The sequence below is a fragment of the Sander vitreus genome, chromosome 2 (genome assembly GCF_031162955.1).
Source record: "Sander vitreus isolate 19-12246 chromosome 2, sanVit1, whole genome shotgun sequence".
Taxonomy (NCBI): Eukaryota; Metazoa; Chordata; class Actinopteri; order Perciformes; family Percidae; genus Sander; species Sander vitreus.
The window spans coordinates 24,750,581-24,775,610 of NC_135856.1; the positions used below are offsets into that span (position 1 = coordinate 24,750,581).

The 25,030-nt window shown below is 40.0% G+C and overlaps 1 protein-coding gene across 1 annotated transcript; it reads right to left on the minus strand.

Annotated features, from left to right (window-relative positions):
- Positions 1 to 37: 37 nt before the first annotated feature.
- Positions 38 to 23,698, minus strand: LOC144525613 (uncharacterized). The gene is made up of 9 exons (XM_078262597.1): positions 23,532 to 23,698; positions 22,742 to 22,963; positions 22,482 to 22,574; positions 21,511 to 21,558; positions 19,155 to 19,234; positions 17,679 to 17,775; positions 13,062 to 13,274; positions 12,322 to 12,417; positions 38 to 1,621 (listed from the first exon to the last, which is right to left on the minus strand). Exons 1-8 carry the CDS (start codon positions 23,563 to 23,565, stop codon positions 12,365 to 12,367), a joined length of 840 nt encoding a protein of 279 aa, XP_078118723.1. The 5' UTR covers positions 23,566 to 23,698; the 3' UTR covers positions 38 to 1,621; positions 12,322 to 12,364.
- Positions 23,699 to 25,030: the final 1,332 nt, after the last annotated feature.

Here is a 25,030-nt window from a genome sequence, read left to right on the forward strand (position 1 = left end):
GAGATATCTTTATGTAAAGGGAATGTAATCTACATAGATTACAATCCAAATATAAAAACATAATGGAATATATTACAAAAGGCTGTCAGGCATTCTGTATTGCTATTTATTCTCCTGTAGATCGACTGTCCTAATTATATCTGAGTCAGCACACATGTAGCCTAGGCATCATTTACTCCTCCCTCCTGTTTTGCGTCTTTTGTTGGGGAAGTAACCTCCTTAAATGTGCACATGACAATTATTCTCCTCAATGATACATGAATTCATTTTAATGAATTAATAAACCCCTGGACTGTAATATTTCAGGTGTTTGAGCAAGATGTCTGCTCATGTTCAAAACTTTGTGCACATTCAAAATATAACTCATCTGTGCTCTCTGAGATTTGGAGGAGTCGTGATATTTTGAGAAAAATAAAGTTATAATAGGCTATTACAAGACTAAAGTCACAATATTTCTGAAAATAATCTACCTGCACCATAGTCTGCTGTGCATTACGTGATTGCTCTGCTGATACGGTAGATCTCAGACCGTCTGACAGACTCGAGCCCCGTTTCAGTCTCTGGTCTCTGAATGAGAGAACATTTAGGGAAGTGGCTGTACGCTGCTCTACATCGGGGGTGGGAAACCGAAACTACTGCAGAAATTCACGGAGCACAAACGGGACACATCTACCGCAGCATGCCCACAGCATTTCATCCTTTATAAACCTGAAGCTGCACAGACCACGGAAGGCGCGCTGCAGCAGCTCCGTGGTCTGTGCCGCTGCTCGTCTCTGCTTTTACAGTGAGAGTGGACACTAAGCGACGCACAGGTCTGCTTCAGAGCTCCGTGTGTTTGGGAAAAGTGCTTTATTTGTGATTTAAATAATGGTGCTGATAATTTTTACAGACCCCCACAGGTGTATGATTTTACTGCTTTCATGGGAGCTCATCCTCTCTCTATGGGAGCTCAGCTCCCACTGGCTCCCACGTAATTCGAACCCTGCCATATTGTAAAGTTGTACCGGTAACACTTGACTTTAAGTCCCCCTATGTAGTATTTACAAGCAGTTTCCAGGTTACATGGTGGAGAGGAGGATGTGTGGCTCCGGCTCTGGCTGTTTGGTGACACCTGGTTAATGCTTGACATCCTCCTGGATCCATCTTTTTCATATATGTTCACATTCTATGTATCATTTTGTCATATGAATTGTCTATATTGTAATTTTATTATATTGGTCTATTCTGTTCACACAACATCTATTGCCTCTATTGTCTGTCTCCCCGTCTGTGCTGGGAGAGGAATCCCTCTTTAGCTGATAAATACATTTATAAACACTTATATCTGCTTATGACTACATCATAGTGTGTTATAAACCTGTTAAAAAATGTATATGTTTATATACTGTTTATACATGCAAAATGGGGGGACTTCTATCTGTCTGTCTGTCTGTCTGTCTATACATCTATCTATCTAAACCCAGTCTAATTTATAAACAGTCAGTAAAATACTTAAAAAGCTGAGCTCGGCTGATGTTTAACTTTAAAAAAGCTGCTATGTTACAATAAAGAATTTTCCCAACAAGGAGCCAACAGCCAATTAGATTTCTCACCCGATATGAACTGCGGTTACTTCTTCAATCTGAAAGAGAGAAAAAAGGCACAGAACAATGAAAACAATGTATCCTGTCCCACACTCACGCGTCCTGCAATCACCTGCTTTTTCCACCTGTAACTTCTGCTTTGGCCACGTTTATGTGGCCTTTGCCATGACCTTTGACCTCTATGGAGAAACATCTGTTTGAGGGGAAGGATAGCTGACATGATCCCACTCCACATGTATTGATGTGATTTATGCTTAACCAATAAGTGGCTGCAAAAAACTGTGTAGTCCCTGAGAATTATGTGACAACACGACAGGGAGGGTAAATCTATGGATCTATTACTGTTACTTTTGAATCTTTACAGTCTTCAATTATAAATACTTTCGATACTTTAAATATGTATATGGACCAATTGGTCAATTGCACTTTTACAAAAATTCTAAACCAATCATATATTTTAAAGTGGTATTTTGTCCCCTAAAATATGCTCCAAGTTAATCTAAATTGCATCCAATATAAAGGAGTTTGGTTTTATACCAGTAATGCGACGACTGAGGTTCAGGTTGCAGGTAAGACTTCACATTAATCTTAGTCTATACAGCTATGCCGAGTTGAGCCACAGGGATAGATAGGGATCTGTAGAGACCAGTTAGCCACTATAGTGAAACCTAGCTGCTGAGAGATCTGGCATTCCAAGGGGGATTTAGTCATGTGGAAGAAAATGCTTAACTGAATCCCATGCAAGGATGTTCATCCTTTTTAGTCATCCACAAATGCCATTCAGGTAAAACAAATGACACCTTGTGAAAACCATACATAATACATAAGTACATTTCTTTGTCTGTCTTGTACTTAATTTGGAATCTAAAGAAAACGAAGTTTTCTAATAGCCCTTCATGAAGAGAAAAGAATAGGTTAGATATTAAAATCTTAATTTCATTAAAATCTCCACAGCTGAACATTACATCATGTTTCAACTGAACTAAAACGTGTATGTATTTTGTGCAGTGATGAATGTCTTTATTGATGGTGTTGACATGACAAGAGGTGTGCACAAAGACAGAAGTCGGAACAACTGGAGTGATAAAATGCATCAGACCTGATGGATTGATGATCACTCCAGGGTTAGGTTTCCTGAACTAGAAAGAGGGATGTTGTTCACAGCAAAACAGGATTTATGGCTCAGCTGTAAATGATCGGAATATTAGTTCACAGAATTTCATGGAAAAGAGTAAACGTATAAAACTATGCAACTCTGCAATTTTTGCAATCAGTAGATTTGAAAGTCCTCTGAACGCCCTTAATTATGCAGAACTTTAAGCCTAAATATAATTTAAACGGGTAAATTATAAAAAAAAATTCATCTCCTCCACCCACAGTTGTCATGAATGGGAAAACTTAGCTAAATAGACTGTAAACATGTTCAATTCCGTTGTAAAGTTGGGCATTTTACTGTAACATGGGGGTCTATGGGGATTGACTCCCTTTTGGAACCAGCCTCAAGTGGCCACTTGATGAATTGCAGTTTTTGGCACTTCCATATTGGCTTAATTTTTCAGCACCGGAGGTTGCCGCTTGCTCGAGCCACATATTTCTCAAGGATGCACTGACCAATTTCGAGGTGCCAACATCGAATGATCATGAGATGACCTTCCCTATCGAAATTTAGAATATCAGCTGTCTTAACCAGTGCCAACTTTTTACCTTGTAGGCTACCCACGAATTCCGGGTAGTGTATTATAGCATGAAACATACTCAATCAGGCTTGACGTGCAGATTTCATAACAATCTTTACTGTGTCCACATGAATGTTTCAACATCAAACAAAAGGGAAACTAAAGTTTTAACATTTTTAGGAACGTTCACAGAAGTTCACTTTAAACTGTGTGTGAATGATGAGAGACAGAGATGTAATAAAGCCATGGTGTGACTCCGACAGTTTGACACTGCCTGAGGAATGTGGAGTCGATGCCAGAGGCGATACCAGCAGGTAAATGAATGTCCGTCTGTCAACAGGCCTCCTGATCACAGCAGCCCTGCCAACTGCACAAAGCCAGTCCAGGAATGTTTAAACCAGCCTGGAGAGGACAGCGGGAAAGGAAACTGTCCCTACAACCGAAGACCTCATGGGGTTTAGAGTCGCAGCAGGTCCTTGAGAGAGGCAGCTGCATTGGGATCTGGGACATGAAAGCTGTTGCATCTTCATGCTGTGTTCATCTTTTTAGAGCAAACTAGTGGCCTGGCTATAAGGACGGAAACGTTGGTCGGTCACAACAGTCCACAACTTTCAGACTAAGATATCTTGACAAATCTTGGATAGGTTGCCACCACATTTAGTACAGATACTAAAGCTCCCTAGAGAGTGAACTTTAGTCACTTTTTGTGACCTGACTTTCCTTAACATTGTCAATTTGAGCATGCTGGCAAAAACAACCCACTGTCCTACCCACCAGCGTGGTTTTTCACTTTTACAGTGGTTTCGGTGATTTATGATCTCTGAAATTTCAATCATGACAAATCTGTTGGCTTACTCAGGATTGTTAATGAATTGATTTAATCCTGTCCCTAGGGAATCAGCAACATTAACAAGGCTTAAAAGGCCTGTGCACTGATCATCATGACACATTTCCAAACTTCAGTAAGTAACTTGTCATTACTTCGACATAAACTAGACAGCTGTTTCCTCTATACAGAATGTGGGTTGCAAAAAAGAACAAAGCATTAGTAACTAGGCAGACGCCCCTCGGTTACAAATCCTTCTGTAGAGTCTAAGTGCCAAAGACTTTCTGCCTAGACTTAAAGCTCCATTGTGTAATTTTTTGAGTTGTTTCTTAGCAAAAACCCCTTTGTTCTTTTACAAATATGTGCTCATTCATGTGTAATTACTTCCACCAACTAATCAAAGTATTCTCGTACGTGTAGAATCTGCCATTCAGAATAATTCAGAATACATACGAGCGACTCGCTCGAATGACGGCTGCCATGTTGCGCCTCCATCTTTAAAATACATTAGCCAAAGAGGGACATGCCTCCGCCTTGCGCGCTTTTAAATTCAGTGGCACAGTGACGAATGCCAGAGAGGGGGAGAAGATAACTTGACAAACTATAGCATGGTTGTGCATAATGCTAGAACGACGTCTAGCATACTTTTCCTCGCGTTGATGAAAAAGGATTGTCTACTTTGTAACATCAACGTAATCATATGTGTCGTGATTTTCCTGGCAGACAACTCACATAATGGAGTTGTAACACTGACTAGCTACAGCTAGAACAGCTGCGTGTACACGATGAAGATACTAAGAGCTAATTTCGGTTTCATTGACATGATTGTTCACACTGCTCAGAGAAACATATATTAAAAACACAAACCTCTGTTGCTTCTCTCCTACGCTGTAAATATTGCCATACACTATTAATCTCATACAATATACAGAATAACAATAGCACTGATACTTTACTAACATTAGCTTGCATATGTTTGGGAACCTGATAGCTGATGTTAGCAATGAAATGGTACCAAAATAAAGTAAAACTATTATTACACTAGAAGGAACACTCACGGACAAAGTCGTACTTCTTGGAATAATATGGCCACCGTAGGAGTTAAAATGAGCTCGGAATGGGGGGGCTAGAAAGTAATATTCAGTTGGTTGTCATATACAATTTCACCACTAGATGGGAGAAATTCTTACACAATGTAGCTTTAAAGTAGCCTGGCTCTGCCCTCCTACATACTTCTGCTCAATTTTCATTTTCCTTCAGTACTCCATCTGGGTTTGCGGTATATTCTTGGGTTTTCGCTGGCCAAATATTTGGCGGTCCAATCAGCGAACAGAGGGAGTGGCTGAGAACAATGACGTTGAGGACGTGCACTAGAAAGATGCGAGCAAAGCCATTCGGTCCGTTGTGGCAACGCTGCCAAATATCCAGAAGTTAAAGCCCGAGCAAGAACAATCTTTGCTGAGTTTTGTTGGTGGCCATGATGTTGTGGCCCTCCTCCCCATGGGGTTTGGGAAAAGTTTGATTTTCCAGCTCGCTCCGTTAGCGGTGAAGGAGTTGGCTAAGACTAACGCTAGTGATGCTAATGCTAAATATAAGCCAATAGTTGTAGTCAGTCTACCCTCTTGTTGATTTCTGCGCATGACATACGTCACGACCAAACGTTAGTGATTGGTTATGGCAGATCCAGAGTGGCTCTGGGCAGATCCAATAGTTTTAAACTTCAACAGAGTACCCGCCTTCAAGGAAGTTAACACTTGTCAATGGAGAGTGGCCAGACTCTCTGTACAAATGAAATGCATGAGAGTCTGGTAGGACCAGGCTAGCTTTAAAGTGGCTATATGTAACTTTCAGTTTGTGTTGATTTCAGTGGCCCCTTTGGACAAAAGTAGTAGTGTTTTTACCACACTTGCTGTCGTAAAGGTCTAGGAGTTAGCGTTACGGGGAGGTCATATAGTTGCAATGAATGTTTTGCTCAGACAGATAATTATTCATTTACAATAAGAGAGTACGTTACAGATGCATCGTTGCATTGTAAGTGTTGTATACGGTAACTTAGCCTACTTTGGATGTACTGTATGTAAGTTAAAAGGGGTATCACTGTCACTGTGTCACGAGCCAAAGCAATAAGAGATTGCTGTAGCGACCAACGTAATAACTTACATTTATATAGCGCATGTCATGAAACCCAAGGATGCTTTATACAGGTACAGAGGGACAAGTGAAAAAAAAATAGTAGGCCAACACAAACACGGACTAAAAGGAATAAAATGTCCGCGCTAAATGGAAGGGGGACGTAATTTAATGTTGGCTACTGACGTACAACCACATCGCGCAATCTAAAGTTATTTTATGAATGAAATAGACATACAACTTACCTGAGGGCCAATTCGGGGACCTGTTTGAATCATTTGCAATCCCGTAATTGTCTCCATCTCTTCAAAGCCCAACAGAGTTTGACTCGAATTTCGCCAGTCTTCTTTCATTTTCCCTTTTAGCTTTTAGTTGTTCTACGTTTAATGTCCTTCTTTTCTGTGATAGCCCTGCCCCATCACCCATTATCAGCCATAACTACAACAGCTAACTTCTAAAATAAAATAAAAATACAAATAGGCCTACATAAAGACATCTCCTGCTACCTTTTACCGGCATACTCACTAACACAGGCTTTTCTGGTGTTCAGCCGAAATCTGTGACCCTTCAGAATGTGTGCTCTGTAAATATGTGTGCTCTGTAGCTCCGTCTACCAGCTCCGTCTACCAGCCGTAAATCATTTTGTGTCTTTGCGGGAAAAATCGGACCCGGGCAGAGGCATTAATAAAAACGATATAAAAATAGCATTTCTTTCACTGTTAGTCTCGTTTGCTGTTACAGATCATTTATGATCATCAGATGGAAGACTACACAGTTTCAGAAACATTTAAAAGTTACATATAGTCACTTTAATATCACATATTACGTATCTGTTATAATAAACATTCATGTTTACTTCATTCACTTGTCTCTCCTGACTGAACTATCCAACTGTGACTTCACATCGTGTGACTGGAGTGCTAACTCTATTTCTGTGTTCTCTACAAATTGTTTTCACTATGTAACCCCCACCTCCCTCCTTTTTCTTCTTTGAGAGCAGCGTGGTGTAAAGAAGTGAAACATGCACTACTAAATTAAGCCCTATAAATGTTTTGCGGGCCACCTGCCTAAGTACGGACTCGAGTAAAAAGGAAGAATCTAGAAAATATGACTCTAGTTGTAAAATGTCCATAGTGTGAATAGAGAAGGTCAAGGCCTAACATAATTTGACATCTCTTAAAAATAAACGATGTAGGTCAGGGAAAGTAGATGTAAGATTTTAAGTGACCACTTACTTTTGCATGCATGCGTGAATATAAAATACAAAAATTGGGTGAGGCCAACCAGTAAGCAATTTTACACGTCTCCCTCCATGTTTCTCGGAAATATATTTTTTTTCATTTTCTTCAGGTTCGGTCATGTGCAGCAGCCTTTGTTGAAATGTATCCTGGTTTGTGCTACACATCACAGCAGCCGCCACACATCCAATTCTGCAGAGACTTGCTCAATGACAGGCAAAGAATGTGAGCAAGTTGACTTTGACATCAAGGCCACATTATTCTCCTGCAGTTACTGTGTACCCTTTAATTAGGCTTGTCTGACCTATGACCTTTGGAAAAGACTTCAACCCAGAAGCCTCTGCAGGTCAAGAAAGCGAAGCAGGAGGAAGACACACACTCTAGTTTTGATAAAGGCATGGGACATGAAGCTTAACTGTGAGGCCAACATACAGTATGCATTCAGACACAAAGGAAGGTCTTGGACTGGTGTTCATGTCTAATGACATCACGCTGAAAAGTTCTGCATTGTTTTCCGTTTAAAGACAAGCACATTGACCTCATTTGTCATTGTCTGAGCCTTTTATTTTATTTACAAAAGCACACCATAACCTCATAAGGGGCAGAGTCACCTAAATAGTTTGCCAAACAACAGCTCGTCTCCTCGCCCCAATTTGTTCGGTGCAGAGTTTCTAATAAATTGACGGGTAGTTAAAGGGAACTGCATCCTCAGAAGTCAAAGACTTTATTAAAGATTTATTATCCTTATATTTTGTCCAATAACCCTCACTTCTATGCCTGGAATGGCTCGTAAATATTGTTTACTTATACATTGGAGCTTTAAGTGAAATTGAGCCCTCTGTTCAACTTGACCTTTGTCCAACAGATCTGTTTCTGCCAAAGATTTTCTGCAACTTTTGTCTCCTGCCAGTCTGTATGCTAAGCTAAGCTAACTGGCTGCTGGGTTCGAATCTGGCCCAGGGCCCTTGCATGCCTTTCCCTCTATCTGCCCTAACGAAGAATAAATGCTAAAAAAAAAAGAAGAAGCTAACTGGCTACTGTATTTAGGGTTCTTTATTTATTTGTGCGTAAAATAAAATAACTAAAAAATCTACTAATTTCTAGTTATCTTAATTTTTTCCTGTAACTATGACTTGTATAACTAGAATATCTTTTTTTACATGCAGTTTATATCAGAGCTTCTGTATATCATTTTACAAAGCTTTGTAGGTCGACAATGATAAACCAAAACAAATGCATATTTTTTTATGAATGGCTGCTGTTGTGTGTTTGCCAGGATGAGGGTGTGTCTGAGTATCATTGTTTATCCCAAAACACTGACGTGAATGAACCAAATGTCTATGTGGCGATGCTTTTTTTTAAAGAAACAAGTGGTTATCAAATTATTGAACATTCATTTTGGACATAGCATATCAGGTCTTATTTACTTTATATTTACACATGAATATTGCTTATAAAAAATTGTCCACTGTTCTGTTGCAATTCATTTTCCCCTAATGCTGAATTTTTAATCCTGCCCTGACATCATGCCATCGACACTTAAATAATTTAACATGAAGTGCTATCAAAGAGCCCCAATTCACTTCAAACTGCAAGTACATGTCTACATGTCATCCATGTTGGGTGTATTTTATATTGTAGGTAAGAAAGACATTGTTCACACTAAGCATTGTACTTTTGAAAAAGTTTTGTAATCCAATGCACCAGAAACTTTAAATGCTATAATGACAACTATATTTAAATACTGTAAAATGTTAATCCTTCACGTGATAAGTGATGACACACACAGCCTTCAGCCTCCAAATTGCATGTACAGCACACAGTATAAGCAGCCCTTTAATGAGGCAAGTCTAATAGCTATCTTCACGACAAAGTTTTCAATTTCTTGACCCAAACTTGATGTTTTGTGGTAGGAAGTCAAGAGAGGAAGGGGCAGAAACAGCTTCCACCAGCTGTTTTCTTCAGTCTGCATTTTCCGACAGTCCCCTCCTTCCTGTAAAGCTGCCCAGGTGTAATGGCCGACCTGCCAGTCTGAACCACATCAAACCTCAGAAGCAGGAAGATTCCCTTCACTGTTATTACTGAGATAAAGATCCTTCATTGCACCATTGTTATCCTGCACACCATGAATCTGTGTTTACACCTGCAATGTCGCCCAAGGAAATTATGACTTTTGCTATTACTGGGAAGCTGGAAAAGGAGACAAAAAGCTATAAAGAGTCAATTCATATTTTAAGTCTTTGTTTATCCTGAGCATTTAAAGAACATCCAGTATTAGGCCTCATTATGACCCTACAGCCACACACAACATGAGTAACACACAAAATAAAATCTTCAGCTTCAGATCCTTGACCCTCTACGGCTCCATGATCTGTCTCTGAACCAGCACCAGCAGCCCCTTTCCAAAAAGAGCCTGTGCAAATAAAACAAGCGGCTTCAGGCTAACTACTACCCTTGTTAGTCTCACACAGTTAAATCTCACTTTGCCACTCTCTTTTTAACTTGCCTCCTCCTCGCTGTGAAATAGTCATCCCAGGCGGTACAGACAGTTTCTTCCAACATTGGCCATCAAACATGAAAGCTGAGCCCTGACTGGATAATAACACAGTGAATTCCCAGGTCTAATTATGCTGGTTTAGTTTATGAGCTGTCGGCTCATATCCATTGTCCACAACTACAGAATAGTGAGCAGCCTTTCAACTTCAATTTCCAGCTTGCTCATCACTTCCCAGACCAGGTGGGAATGAGTGAAGAGTCCACTATTATCACCTTTTTTTCAAATTGTGTTATTCACTGTTTTACAACACGTGTTCACTTATACAGGCAGACTTACAGTGAGAGCCACAGCATTTCTCCCAGTCTCCCAGTCTGCTGGGGACTCGATTCAGCTGTCTATGAAGAGCATTTTATTATAAATTTTAGTTTAATTATCACCTCCAGGCTACAGACGAATAAATCCCAATCTAAAATCCAATGAAGATCCCAATGAACTTCCACTAAAACTAATTGTACAATTTCACAGAAGACAATTTACTCAGATGAGGGTTTAAAGATACATTTGTATGAATTTGAGGGTCATTTGTATTGAAAAGTGTGTCATCTTTGAATTTCAGAATACAGCGAGTGTTTACACATCTTCACCTTCAGTTGTTTTGTATAAGGAACAAAGAAATGAAACCATATGATCAGCATGTTTGACAGCTTACCAGCAGGCTTTGCTACACTATGCTGTCAGGAACAGGTATTATTAGAGACCACAAATCACAAAGACAAAGGTATGGGTTAGGTAAATATGTTTTTTAAGGTTTTGGTTTAATATATAGTCTTGTATAGGACTTAAAGTAAGTAATATAGATAGTAGGCCCTGTTTCACAAAGGGCATTTTGACATTAACACAGTACTAAAAGCACAGTTGTGAATAATCAAATTAATGATAGCTGAATTCAATTTAGCAGCTTTAGTTTCAGGGTCCTTGTATCCTGGCTCACTGATCCACTGTCATAATGAGACACTGTCGTAGAACAGAGCAATCACTAATGTTATTGGTAGCACCACCTCTTTTTCCCCTACTATGACAAGATAAAACGTGTGAAAAGGGTGTTTTTGAACACGTATGCATATCTCATTAGATGTCGTAGTGATCTTTTTAGTTATCTTGAAGACCCACTCTCTATGAGAACAGGTATTTAGAGATAAAGAACTAGCACTGAATGCCTTTGCTGAGGTGGAGATGCTTGGGATTTCTGAAGCTGGTGTTTTTGTGAGAGCGGAGATGATCCGTGACTGCTAACACGGAGCATCTGAGCGGTTAGCCTCTCAGATGTGAGCTTATCATCAGCTGTTAAGAGCGGTGTGAATTCCTCGGGCCTCAGGCTTCGGCCCTGAGTGTTTCTGAGCAGATAGTGAGAGAGAGGGAGTGCAGGTGCAGGTTTGGGCCTTACATCCTGAAGCACATGATGATTAGACTGAGAGGGCCCATGTTAGTACTCGTGTGAGAGGAATCTCATCCATCAGTGGAAGATAGAGCAGGAGGAACCAGAAAGAAAAAAAGAATGAAGTGTGGTTTAAAGAGTGATATTGGTAGAAAGGATGTGGTATGCATTAATAACGTAAAGGATTGGGACTGCTTTTTCATAATTATCTAGCATAAAGAAGATAGATGAGCATTAAGATCCATTTTCGACCCTGGAAATAGTTAAAGAAAATAAATAAAGATGTGAACTCAAGGCCCACTAATGATCTTTACCATCAGTGGATTGAGTTTGCTCATTAGCACTTAAAACGCTGATTTGAAAAGTGCTATACAAATGAAGTTATTATTATTATCATGTGTCATCACCTAAGAGTGGATCTTTGTTCACGTCATAATGAAGATGGAGACCGTGAAAGGCAGTTAATAGTTTGGGAAAAAGCTAATAAGTGGACCCTGTTATTGCTGTCAGACCTGTAGTTACTTAACGCACAAAAATATATTTCAAAAAAATCAATTAGAAAAAACAATCAAAGTAGTAACAGTGTGAATGATATACTGTATGTTGTGATACTGACTTCTTCAACCAGCAGAGAGACTCAGTTTATGGAAACAGCTTCCAGTGTGTATTTATAAACTACTGGATGTCAGACTGTAATGTGATTTACAATTTTGGGGACAAGCGCACTTCATAATTTTAGATTTAATGGTTATGGCTCCTCTATTTTTAATATCTTAATTCAGGAAGGGAAGCTGTAACACAGCACTTCCAGTGGTCGTACACAAGGTCTGTGGACCTGCAGTTCAGGGTGTGGGGCGGGTGTTCCCCTTTACCAACACCTAAGCTAGCTGAGCAGTGAAGCAGCTGCAGCAGAGTGTCTGTCCACTGTGGTCTTACCGAGTTCCTGAAGAACAGCGCAGGGGCAGAGAGGCGATATGTCTCACACCGGACAATCGAGAGGAACGTCCCAGAAGATGTTGCTCCTCTTCAAATCTATATATTTTTTTAAAACAAGGGGTTAACAGTGGCTGGTTTACAGATGTGAATCATAATGTTAAACTCAACAACAAACTGCAATGTGACCTGATAATTTTCCTATACTGTAAACCAGACAGAAGAGTCAAAGAATCCTTACAGTCTATGATCCTTACTAGGGGAGAGATCATTTTACGGCCAGTATGGAGAGGAAACAGGGACCAACAACTCCAATATGTGTATGGCAGCAATACGTTAAGACAAACTTGAACTGATCTTTAAATGTTGCACAGGAAAGTAAATTTCCAAACAAACCGAAGAAAGTATACACCGGAAATGAACAGTATGACTGAATGCATAGTTGTAAGTTCTTCTTTTTGTTAGCGGAAAATGTGTTGAAATAAGTGATGTATGAATGATGTTGCAGTAAGTTGGAACTGAGATATGAACATAGAAATGGAGCTGTCACTCTGTTACTATTCTGCCAACATAACCACCTTGCATGGTCTACAGTAAATTATCACAGTAAACAAACATTACAGTATTAACACAGGGTACCGCTGTCTTCTTTCAATCCTATGAGGATGACCATTCGGTATAATCAGTAGATGAGTGTATGCTGGGACTGTGAAAAACATCTCAGATAGTAAGAAAATACCAACCTCTCTTCTGACTGAAGTCAGCATTGTTGCTGTTGTTCTCATTTGTCTCCTTCAGTGATTCCACTGAGGTCTTATTGGAGACGACACCTTCGTCATCAGTTTTCTGCTCCACACTTGGCTCCACAGGTGCTGGGGGACTTTGCTCAACAACTTTGGGTTTGTCCGGAGCTGCAGACTCAGCACTGGCATCAACAACAGATTTATCAGCCTCAGCTGTGAAGGACAACAAAAGCAAACCACATTGCTTTTTCAGTGGTTTTCAAGAACATTAATACTGTTTTTCTTCCTCGGAATCCAGTTATAGTGCGACACATACTGTATAAGTGAAAACAATATGTGGATAAATAAAAACAACACCCAACTTGAGTCATAATGGAATAAACTGGAAAAGCCCAACATGTATGTCATGCCTTTTCAATAGAAAGTAAGACTGTTGCAATACATTCAATGCGCAACATTTATGACATTGCAGATTTGATATTTGGTTCACTGCATTCTTCCACCCATATAGCCTGAAGTGGTTTTGCCCTCTCTGACAGTCAGGCGGGAGATTTCTCTTGGGCGAAGGCATTTCAGAGGGCCACCATGTTGGTAATGAGGCGGCTGATTACTGGCCAGTTCCTAATGAGCCACAGCCATGCAGCTGTTGCAGGCTGTGGGAAAGTAGGGCAACCCCATCATTTTCTGACAGGGGGGTTAGGTGGAGGGAAAGCAGAGATGAAGGGGAGAGGAAGGTGACCGTTGTTCTAGACATAATTCTGCCATAAGTAAGAAGGAAGGCTCCTCGGGTGTCATTCCAATCTTCAGGAAATCATGATGTCTGTTTGGTTTATGGCAGATGACCAGACGCTTTATCACAGGTGGACTCTTGACCTGACTGTTAGCTTAGCATTCTCCTTTAGTATACTTACACTGGATATGTGAAGTCGGTACTTGTTATGTAAAAGGTCATTGGTAAAAAATTAGGGCTGTCAAAATAACGCGTTAATTTCGATTAATTAATCTGAGAAAAAAATAACGCGTTAAAAAAATGAACGCAGATTAATCCATTCCATATTGACGTCTGCATACAGACGAAAATCTGGTGCCACTGATATGTCTGCGCTTCTCTCTGCTGCTCTGAAACAGACGTTACAGGAAACACAAACCCCGCTGCATGTGACGCTAGTTAACACAATACTCAACAGCAGCTAACGTTAGCCTACCGCTAGCTAGTAGCTGGATTAAAAACGGTTAAAATGCTGACAGCTAAACGGTGTAAAGTGAGACTGTGTTTTACTGTAGAGGATTCAACACCAGGATGTAACAATCTGCAGCTGCCGTCGGAAAAACAACACAGCCGGTGCGTTCATTGAAACTGGTAAACTACAGACTCGTGGTGCATTTAAAGTTATTGTAAATGTCCTTTTCCTATCTGGTTGTTGTTTTTGTCGTTCAACAGCAATTTACTAGTGAAATAAGTTATTGTTATTGTTATACATTATTATTAAATCATTTAATTTTGACCATATGGCCTTAGCAATAAACAAGCCGTTCTTTAATGCCACCAACTGTTGTTTAGTACCCTTTTTTTTTTCTTTTCTTTTTTGACTTTCTTAAAAAGTATCGGTTCAGGTACCGTTAATTATGTATGCGATTAATTTATCACAGAGTATGTAATTAATTAGATAAAATGTTTTAATCGATTGACAGCCCTAGTAAAAATACAATATTTAAAGAAATAGTTCCGATACCACTCTCATGTCTGTGTCATACGTACTGAGATAGAGCCAGGTGGCAGTTACCTTAGCTTAAAGACTAGCAGAGGGAAACTTCTAGCCTGGCTCTCTTCAAAAGCATAACATAAATTGCTTTTCCAGCACCTTTAAAGCTCACTGATTAACACTTGGGGAACAATAGCTGGGTGCAGTGCCTATCCAGAGTTTTTCAACACAGTCAGTTAAACCACAGAACTCTCTAAAATATCTCAGCAGCTATCAGATGGATTGCCTTGAATCCGTCTTTTGGTACAGATGTCCATAGTTCCCAGAGGATGTATCTTTATAACGTAATCCCCTGGCTTTTCATTGAGTGCCATCATCAGGTATATGACCAAGTACCTGCAAAACTAATGAAAATATCCATCAGAAAACTAACGCCTGTGTGTCTCAATGGATATCCTGTATGTTCTTCTGTGTGTCCGTTTTCATTGGCTGTTTATTTTGAAACTGTTTTTATGCCACCTTCTTGGCCACATATCTTGAAAATTGGATTATAATCTCAATGAGACTGTTGCCTGGTTAAATAAAGGAATAGAAAGAGAAAGATGTATTTGCACTAAACCCACAGAAAGTGACACAGCAGTGAAATATTTTTTGACTGTGAAAGAGCGCTCAATCCTGATAAAGGATGACTAACCATTGATATGTTTTGCCTCTTTTGTCACCTTTGTATCCCTTGGGATAAACTGTCAAAGACCAGCCATGTTGTAGCTACTATGTACAGCTAGCAAATGTCACCTTATAACCTTTCTGGGTAGTGATGATGAATCTAATAACTTACTGGTTGCCCAGTGTTGCTTTAAGTTCAGTTCAAGTTCAAATCCTCAGTAACACTTCTTTTCATGCTAATCTCATTCTGTGGTTTAAACATGCTTCTCATTACTGTCATATGTCGAAATGACAAAAACAAAAGCTGCGTAATACACTACAGTCGCATTAAATGTATATACGTAAGAATTATTTTTACCAAAGGGCTCATGAGGACGAGGGGAGACAGTGTGAATGTTTTCATGAAGTCGAAGTTGTGAGATGAGGTTGTGGTGGTTTTCTTATCTTATTTCGCACCCACACATTTCTAGTCAGTGCTGCAGAAGATAAGCTTTGGCGGGGAATTCTCGTCACAGAGATTTTTGGAATTTACAATTTGCCAAGCGTCAGGATGATTTCTTCAGCGTGCGCTTCATTAATTGGAACACTTGAGATAAAACAAGTGAGTGCACTGGGCAAGCAGTCATCATCAGCCAAATCAGACTCTTCTTCTTGACATGAGGTTGAATCAAAACAGCCATACCAAATCCAGGTGCATGATTAGAAATCCTTTCTTATTCATTCTCAGACAAAAGAAAATGTCAAAACAGTAAGACAAGAATAAGCACTTGTGCTTTTTCTAGTTACAAATGTAATGGAACATATACAGATTATAGAGGGAGTAATCCTAATATCTGGATTTTAAATCATTTCAACATTTTCTTACATGCTGCATATGGAGGCTTTGGTTAGTTTTTATCAGAATTTGAATTACACAGAATTTTGTATGGCAAAATGACAAAATGCTCAACAACCCCTGTAATAGGAGATGTTAGGTGCAGTTATGACAAACTGGTAATTTGTTAACTTGGCATGCATTTCCACCAAGTGGTAGACATGAGTACTGCAGGTCACATTTTTTTCCCCTGTCAATGTAATAAGGAAACGATGTGTTCAAAATTTCCTGTGGAACTACTTAACTGATGTAAATTCATTTGCACAAGCCCTGTGTGAGTCAGGCTGCTGTGTATAATTTCAGATGTACTTGTATAATTCACGCCAACTGTGCTCACAATCAATAAACATCTTGTGGTTTGACAAAGTTGCTTGACATATAGTAAAAATCTAACATTATTTTATTCCGGTTTTGCCTCTGGTTCTTGCTCCTTTTTTGTAGTAGTTTCTGCACTTTCAAAGGTTTTCAGTCCTGAAATGAGTACATGGATAGGGAATTAAAGTGCCCATATTATGAAAAAAATACTTTTTCTGGGATTTGGGGTGTTATTTTGTGTCTCTGGTACTTCCACACGAATGCAAACTTTGAAAAAAAAAAAACATCCATGCTGTTTTGAGTGAGATACGGTTTCTGAATGTGTCCTCCCTTCAGTCTCCGGGCAAGCTGTTCAAAATCTGCACGGCTTTCTACGTCACTAGCCGAGACGAGGGGCCTAGGGTGCTAACCGTTAGCATGCTAGCGCTAGCCATAGACAGTATATAAGAATGGAATTCACGGTCCGAGGAGAAGCTTACCCCCTTGGCGCTAGCATGCTAGCTCGTTCTCAATGGCAAAACACTGCTACAACACACACAAATTCACCCTAATCTACAAAATAAATTGTATAGAACTACTTACATGTCCCTGTTCTGCAGGTATTCCACGCAAAGTTGGAAGTGTGCCCTAGTTTAGAAGAAGTCTCCCGGCTAATCCTGCCTTGTACAGGCCGAAGTTGGAGCTAGCTCATGTAATCCTTACCTAGCTACTGCGCATGTGCGACTGACAACAGAGATGTTACAGAAGTTAAGAGGTCTCATTCTGTAGCTAAAACAGAAACTTGACAGCGTGTGAAAGGAGGAGCTGCAGCAATGTGCAGTAGAACAAAAATATGGTGTTTTTTGAAAATTAAACCATGTAAACCTATTCTGGTACAATCTCAAAATACAATTATGAACCTGAAAATTAACATAATATGGCCACTTTAAAATATTTCTGCAACAACAGAATAGCACTATCTGTTTGGATTTGTAAGGCTTTTCTTTTTTTTCTTTTTATTAATGTGATATATGTGTGTAACATTGTAGTTGATATACAATGTGGGTGTGTTGGACTGACCGTTCTGAGATACAGTATCAATAGGCAATTCAGGCTCCATAGTGCTGAGAGGGATGTTGGCTTCATCCGGTCTGGAAGTGAAGTCGACAGAGTAGCGCTGTAGGAAAAGGGGATTCACAACACACACGCATATTAGTGCCACAAAATTGAGGGCATTGTTCGACATTTTGGGAAATGAGACAATTGATAAGCACTTTCATGTCTGTAAGCTAAATATGAAGCTACCGCCAGCAGCCAGTAAGCTTAGCTTAGCATGAAGACTGGCTCTGTGTAAAGGTGAAAAAAACTTTTTACCCACACCTATGTAGTGCACTAACTAACAGTCTTGTTGTACCAACAATGCCATGGTTTTACATGGTTGTGTATCTGTAAAAATACAATTAGTAATCTTAAGGCTAGCTGTTCCCCCTTGTTTCCAGTCTTTATGCTAAGCTATGCTAACCGGCTGTTGGTGGTAGTTTCAAATTTAGAAAACAAACAAGAGGGTGGTATCTTCTCATTTAAAGGCTCTGACACACCAACCCGACGGCCGACCGTCGGCAGAAAAGGCGGTCGGACTGATCATGCGGCTCCCATTGGTCCAAAAAGTGCCTCAGAATACACCGAAGCGACGCCAACTTGAGCGTACGTTCTGAGCGTGCGTCATAACAGCAGTCGGCACTAATCTGAATTGTCGCCCAAAAAATTAACAGTTATGATGGAAATGACGAACGCATCACGTGGGTCTGGCTTCTCCCGAATTTCAAAGCCAGACCATAATAGTGGCTCGTTACACGATCGAATACGATCTCGTATTTTACAAAAATAGTTTACAGAAACATGTTTCTGAAAACATTTTAAGCAAGAAATAGGCCATACAGTTGCTGAATGTGTCTGTTTTTTTGATCGACAAAGGTCAGTTTGAAAGGTTTTCGTCAGATTTTGAGAGGCGCTCGTCACGTTCATCCCGCTCGTCATTTCCGGTAAGTGTTTTGAGTCCGACTGCCCACTGGCTGATTCAACAAGTCAAATCGGCCCAAATTAAAGCCGACGGCTCCTCTGACTGACGATGACACGGAACATACCAAACGGACTCGAGTCACCGACCTCTCCAGACTGTCCGACGTCCGATAATCGAGTTGGTGTGTCAGCGCCTTAAAGCAACACCAAAACACTTTTCCTCTTCGGTCCCCCTACAGGTTGGAAGCGGAATTGTCCATTACCGCTATCATTCGAACTACAGATCCGCTACCCGATCTGGCAAACTTGCATAGTGCGGTTATAGCCGATAGAGGGCCACAAAACGGAAGGCACAGAAGTGCCATTCACCCTGTTGCGAGTTGATGAACCACTGTTCAAGTTTGGAAACATTATTTTAAGGTACAAAAGAATCTTTGGTGTTGCTTTAACTCTCGGAAAGGAAGCGTATAAGCATATTTCCCAAAATGCCGAACTATTTCCTGTTTGGTAGTGGAAATAAACGGCTACTCTACTTACCCTTCCTCTCTTCCGTGCAAAGAAGCAGGCAGCTCCACATACAAAAGCTATGACGATGATCACAATTAGGATGATAATGCCTGAAGGAGGGTAACATTAACGTTAATACAATTAACCAGACTGATAGGGTGGTGATGGCGCAGAGGATATGACACATGCCTTTGGTGTGGGAGACCCAGGTTCGTTTCCCACTGTGATGCATCAACCAATGTGTCCCTGACCTGGCAAGACCTAGTTGCTCCAGGGGCGTGCAACCGCTGACATATAAATCATGTAAGTCGCTTTGGATAAAAGCCTCAGCTAAATGACATGTAATCTAATGTAATTCATGCATAGGTGGCAGGTGAGGTGGAGGTTTGGTTAGGCTAATGTGGGAGGGAGGTAAATTCAGATAGCCTAGGCCGCATACACATGATCCTTGGTAAAACTGCTCTGAGGACGCGCTTGTTGCCGCTAACTAGGATATGATTTGCGCCGCTTATTTTTGGCATCTTAAGCATCAGTTATCTCTTCTGCTTAGACTTTTTCTGTGAGGTCACTCTCCACGTATAGACTCTGTTGACAAATATAATTTCCGACATTTTCATCAATATATTTTATGTAGCTTGATTACGGTACTTGCCTAAAAGTTACGTGGGATCCATGATAACGCCCAATTCCCCCTTTCCCGACACTGCCTTTGATTACCATGACAACAAAACCAAACAGACAAACACAGAGTGGCCACAGTGCTTCAGAGGCGCATTCAAAAGACGTAAATAAAGGGTTAAATATACACGGGGGTTGTTTGTTATGCAGGAACTGCATAGACTGTAAATATTAAGTCTATGTTTGAGATATGTTTTCTCTCGTTTGGTGGGTGTGTCTCGGCTCAGGTCACAGGTGATAAGTGCATAGACTGTAAATATTAAGTTTGGTGCCGTCCCAGAGCTTCGGCTTTTCAAAATAAAAGCTTGCGTCTGGTCCGCTATGTCTTTGTAGTTTGGTGTGTTGTTTGTGAACTCAACAGTACGGCAATCATGCTAATGAATACAATAACTTTTTCAGCAGATGTCTTACTTACAACACGATGGAGTTAGCAAAGCAGTTTTGTGTTTATATGTGCGAGCGGGATTTATTCAGATTGATAAATCCCACGGTAAATTGGCTGGTTTACTAAACAGGGAGGGACTATAAATGTTGTCTGTTTTTTGTATTTCAAGAGCGAATTGCTCCACAATATGAATACAGATTGATCACTTATTTTGTTGGTAACCGTTGTTGTATAATCACAATATTACACTTGAGGAGGCCTATACTTCAGTAATGTGCCTTTCGGACCTCGAAATTAAACCCTCTCATGTAATATGGCTTAAACAAACATCAACATTAAACGCAGATGCAGTTTTAAATGTTTTATTACCACGAGTTTACAGTCTCTGCTGATTGAGTATCACCTGTGACCTGAGCCGAGACACACCCACCAAACGAGAGAAAACATATCTCAAACATAGACTTAATATTTACAGTCTATGCAGTTCCTCTCTCTCTCTCTCTCTCTCTCTCTCTCTCTCTCTCTCTCTCTCTCTCTCTCTCTCCCCGTGGGGTCGAAAATCAAGCTGTTCCACTTAGCTGCTTAGCTTGCTTTTCTTTTTGCATCGTTTCATATTTGCAGTGCGTTTATGTATTTGGTTGTGTTGTGTGTATTTGCAGTGCGTTTGCTGAATGCTGTGCATGTGTTGTCAAATTAATGAAGTTGTTTTTCTTTTTGCATCGCTTCTTTTTTCGGGGTTTGTGTGCTTTTCTTTTTGCATCGTTTTTTATTTGCAGTGCTTTTATGTATTTGGTTGTGTTGTGTGTATTTGCAGCGCGTTTGCTGAATGCTGCGCATGTGTTGTCAAATTAATGAAGTTGTTTTCTTAATTTGCTTGTGTTTTGTCTATTTGTGTGTGTTTTCTTAAGTTGCAGGGCGTTTGCCCCTGTCGGCCACCGTACATTTATGTTACCTTGGTTTTAATGTTGTGGGTTTGATTTAGTGTTCAGGTTTATCTACATGCATTGGTGTAATCATGACCAAGATTTGGGTGGGGATTGCTTCTGGCCAGTGAGGGTGCATTAAATGTCTGTGAATAATGTGAGAATTAACCCGCAGATTGTCACTATATGGTGCCAAGGATGGCTTCCTGTCCATATTTGCAGTATGGAGTATTAGGGCCTACCCAAGCCTACATTACCCGCTGCCTACATTACCTGCCACCCCTGAAATGTTTACGAAGATGAAGACAATTTAACATATTTCTACTGTTTATGGCCAAGCTTGCTGTAGGCTACAGTTACAGTCTCAAACATATGTTGTTTGATATCATTTGTAACTTACCAGTGACGTCACCTGCTTTCGCTTGCGGCTTTGGCTCAGCAATGGTGCCTGTTAAAAATAAAGTTGACATCAAACAATGCCTTGAATATGAAGTTGGGATGTCAGTATAAAACTGCTAATGATAGTCAAATGTCACATTCTGTTCTCAATACAGTCAGAAGGGCTAGGGCTAGAAACTAGAAGGGGACTTGGAGAGCGCAGACTTTTGCCAAGGCATGCCCTATCTCATAATGGTAATGCAGTGTGAATGAAAGTGAAAAATAATTTGGGTGTATTCGCCCTGCAATTCGGAGCCACTCCTAAATGCAATGGGTTCTTCCTTTGCCCATGCTATGCCATGACCCTTTCACCAAGTTTCATGTAAATCGGGCCAGTAGTTTTTCCGTATTCCTGCTGACAAACAGACAAACAAACAAACAAACAAACTGAAACAAAAACATAACCTCTTTGGCAGAGGTAATAATTACATATTCAACTGGTTTAAAGCTAGATTAAGATATTTGTTTGCCAATTGGGGGCAGCAAAAACAAGCTAAAATACACAACAGTGACATCGCCTTACAAAGCTAATATAGCTAACGTGTTAGCAAACAGTTTCAGAAGAAACAGAGCAACGCCAGCATTCAATTGAAGTCATGTTTCTGTCCACCTAAGGAAGTAAGTTTAGTATTCACTGTCCTTGGGGTCTGTTTAACTGTGTTTCTACAATTATCTAGTTCTTATTACAGAGCATAAAGCGAAAAGGGGTTTATACTCAAGATAAATATAATTTTAGTTATTTTATAAATACTTATTCCAGGCTTTGCAGCTGTATATACCAGGCATATAAATTTAAGTTTTACTGGAATTGTAAATAAGAGTGTATCCCCACCATATCACAATGTTTGGTAATGTAAAGCTCTCATATCCTCAGACTTATGAAGGGACATCAAACTGTAGCATTTGGTTCATCCATCAGTAGCCTCAACTCACTTTTTCCTTTTGTTGTGGCGGGCGATGTTTTTCTTTCAAAAGGTTTAGGTGTGGTGATCGGAGGAACTGTACTTTTAGATTCTTCGCCAGGACCTTCTCTCCACCAGCAAACAATGATGCAGACAGGAAAAATCATAAAACAAAGACGACATGATGATGAATGGACTGGCTATAAGGGTCAAAATAATTGTTTGGGGGAATCTTGAAACACTTATGGGTACATGCATCAGGTAATAAATAGTTCAGATAATGGCTCTCACCTTTCTGCCTTGTTGTTGAAGGTGGGATGGTGCTGTTGCCCCCGGTGATGTTCAAGGTACTGGTGGAGGTGACGGTAATGGTGTCGGTGGTTCTGGTGACATTGGCGTTGGTGTTGAGGGGTGTTACAGTGGTGGAATAATTTCCGTCACTATCAAATTCAGTTGAATTTGTGGTAAACTCTGTTGAGTTTTCATCTGCTGTGACAGAAGCCACAACCAAACCTGCAGAGAAGGATACAGCCTCTTCAAAACTATCCAATAGGTGAACACATAACTGATCAACATTTAAGCATAAAACATTGGCAACAAGTTTGTTATGTTTGTTTTTTGTTAGTTGGTTGTCATTGTGTTGTGTCTTCTGCACATATACAATATAGAATTGAGAACAAAAGAACTTGAACTAATAGTAATTTATTTGCTGATCTAATCTGCTCATCAGACTACATGACTCACAGTAGCTCTGTTCATTTTAAGCGTTAACGGGAACCAGCTATGTAAGTACTGTACTGTATATTAAGGTGTGGCCGTGCTTACCTTATGATGTTTTACTCATACACTCTGGCTTTTATCCATTAACAATAATATTGCATTATATCAAGCGTTAATGTAAAAATTGTATTGCATTTTTACCATTTACAATAACAAGACAGAACATTTGAGGTGCAGCGTTCTAAGAAAAGCTTTTATATAGACAACAAAACATAACATTTTGTTAGTTATAAAATGAGTGAATAATCCAGTGTAATCAGGTGCATTTCATTAATACACATAAACCTAAAAAGAGCCTTACCCAGGATATAGAAGCAAAGACTGATCGATGGCATTGTAAGTTTGTTTGATGGCAGCAGCAGGTGGGAAAAGTCCACATATGCAGTATGTATTATCAAAGCCCTGAGCCCAAAGGTGATGCTTTCATATGCTGCTTTGCTTCCTCAATGCCTCAGAGTGTTGCATGACTCTAAAATAACCAAAAAAGAGGATCAATGCCTCTGACCCCAGCAGGATGCATCAAAGAACGGTGTTGCTCAACTAGTTTAAGTAAGAGGAAACAACTTCTGGTACATTGCTTCAGACTCTCCTCTCACTGCATAACAATATGATGGAGCAGATGTGAAATCTCTTCTAACTTGGTTAGCTGTAAATCTAAAGTTAATTCATTTAGTAAACAATATGGCATATTTGTGCCAGCTGTAAGACCACCTGTAAAGAGCAAATATTTTTTCTCCTCGTTGTGTTTAAAGGCTTCATTTGTCAATCAATGTTTTCATTTCTTTCCTCATAATGACCAACTGTATGTCTTTTTCTTGAGAAACTGATAGTGTTGCAAAATATATGTAGGTTACATGGTGCAATTGTTCCATTGTTGTCAGTACCATTTTCTGCTCACTAGATGTCGCTGTGACTAAGGGGAAAGCCACCAGATGGAGATTAGACAGTTGAGTTGCCCTCTTTTCTTGCTGAAGGTAACTTTTACTTTATCTAAATTAATTTCCTGTCTGATGTACTATGAAATAAACCAGGTTCAAAAGGTTCACAAAATATAGGATAATGTTTTTTAAGTTTTACTGTATTATAAAGATAGTGATATTATTCAGGCAAAAGAAGACATTTTGGTATGTTTAATGGTGGTGGCCGAGAAACATTATGATGATAGTGAGAAAGCAATGAGATGCACTGATCCGTCCATCAACAGAAACATAATCGGCAACTATTTTGATAATTCTAACAATGATTTGTCATTTATCAATCAAAAATGCCAATCTTTCACTTGTTGCAGCTTTCTCATCAACCTTGTCATATATGAATACTTTGGGGTTATGGACTGCTGGTTGAATAAAACAAGACATCTGAAAGGTTCTCTTTGAGCTGGGAATCACTACATGCATTTGTCCTTATTTTCTGGCATTTTATAGACCAAACGATTAATTGAGTTAATATCTCGGGAGATAAACATTACTTGTCGTAATACTGCCGCTTTCTTGAATGTGTGTGTGTCGTTGAACAAGTGTGTCAGCGTACTTGTCTTGTGTGGGTGGAGTTGTTGTAAGGGTGTATGTGTGCTCAGCCTTGTGGGTTCATTTATTACTGTTTATTTCCCCATGCCAGTGGTAATCAGCAGCAGGATTAGTGTTAACTGCCACCCAGTCACTGGCAGGCTCCACGTGGGCCACTACGGGCCCCTCCTGCCGAATGGCCTGACCGGGTCTGTCCGGGACCAGCACGCAGTGAAAAGGAACTGGTAGTCTGCTAATCCTGTAGAAAGACCCCCGTCTGGCTTCCTCTCTGGGC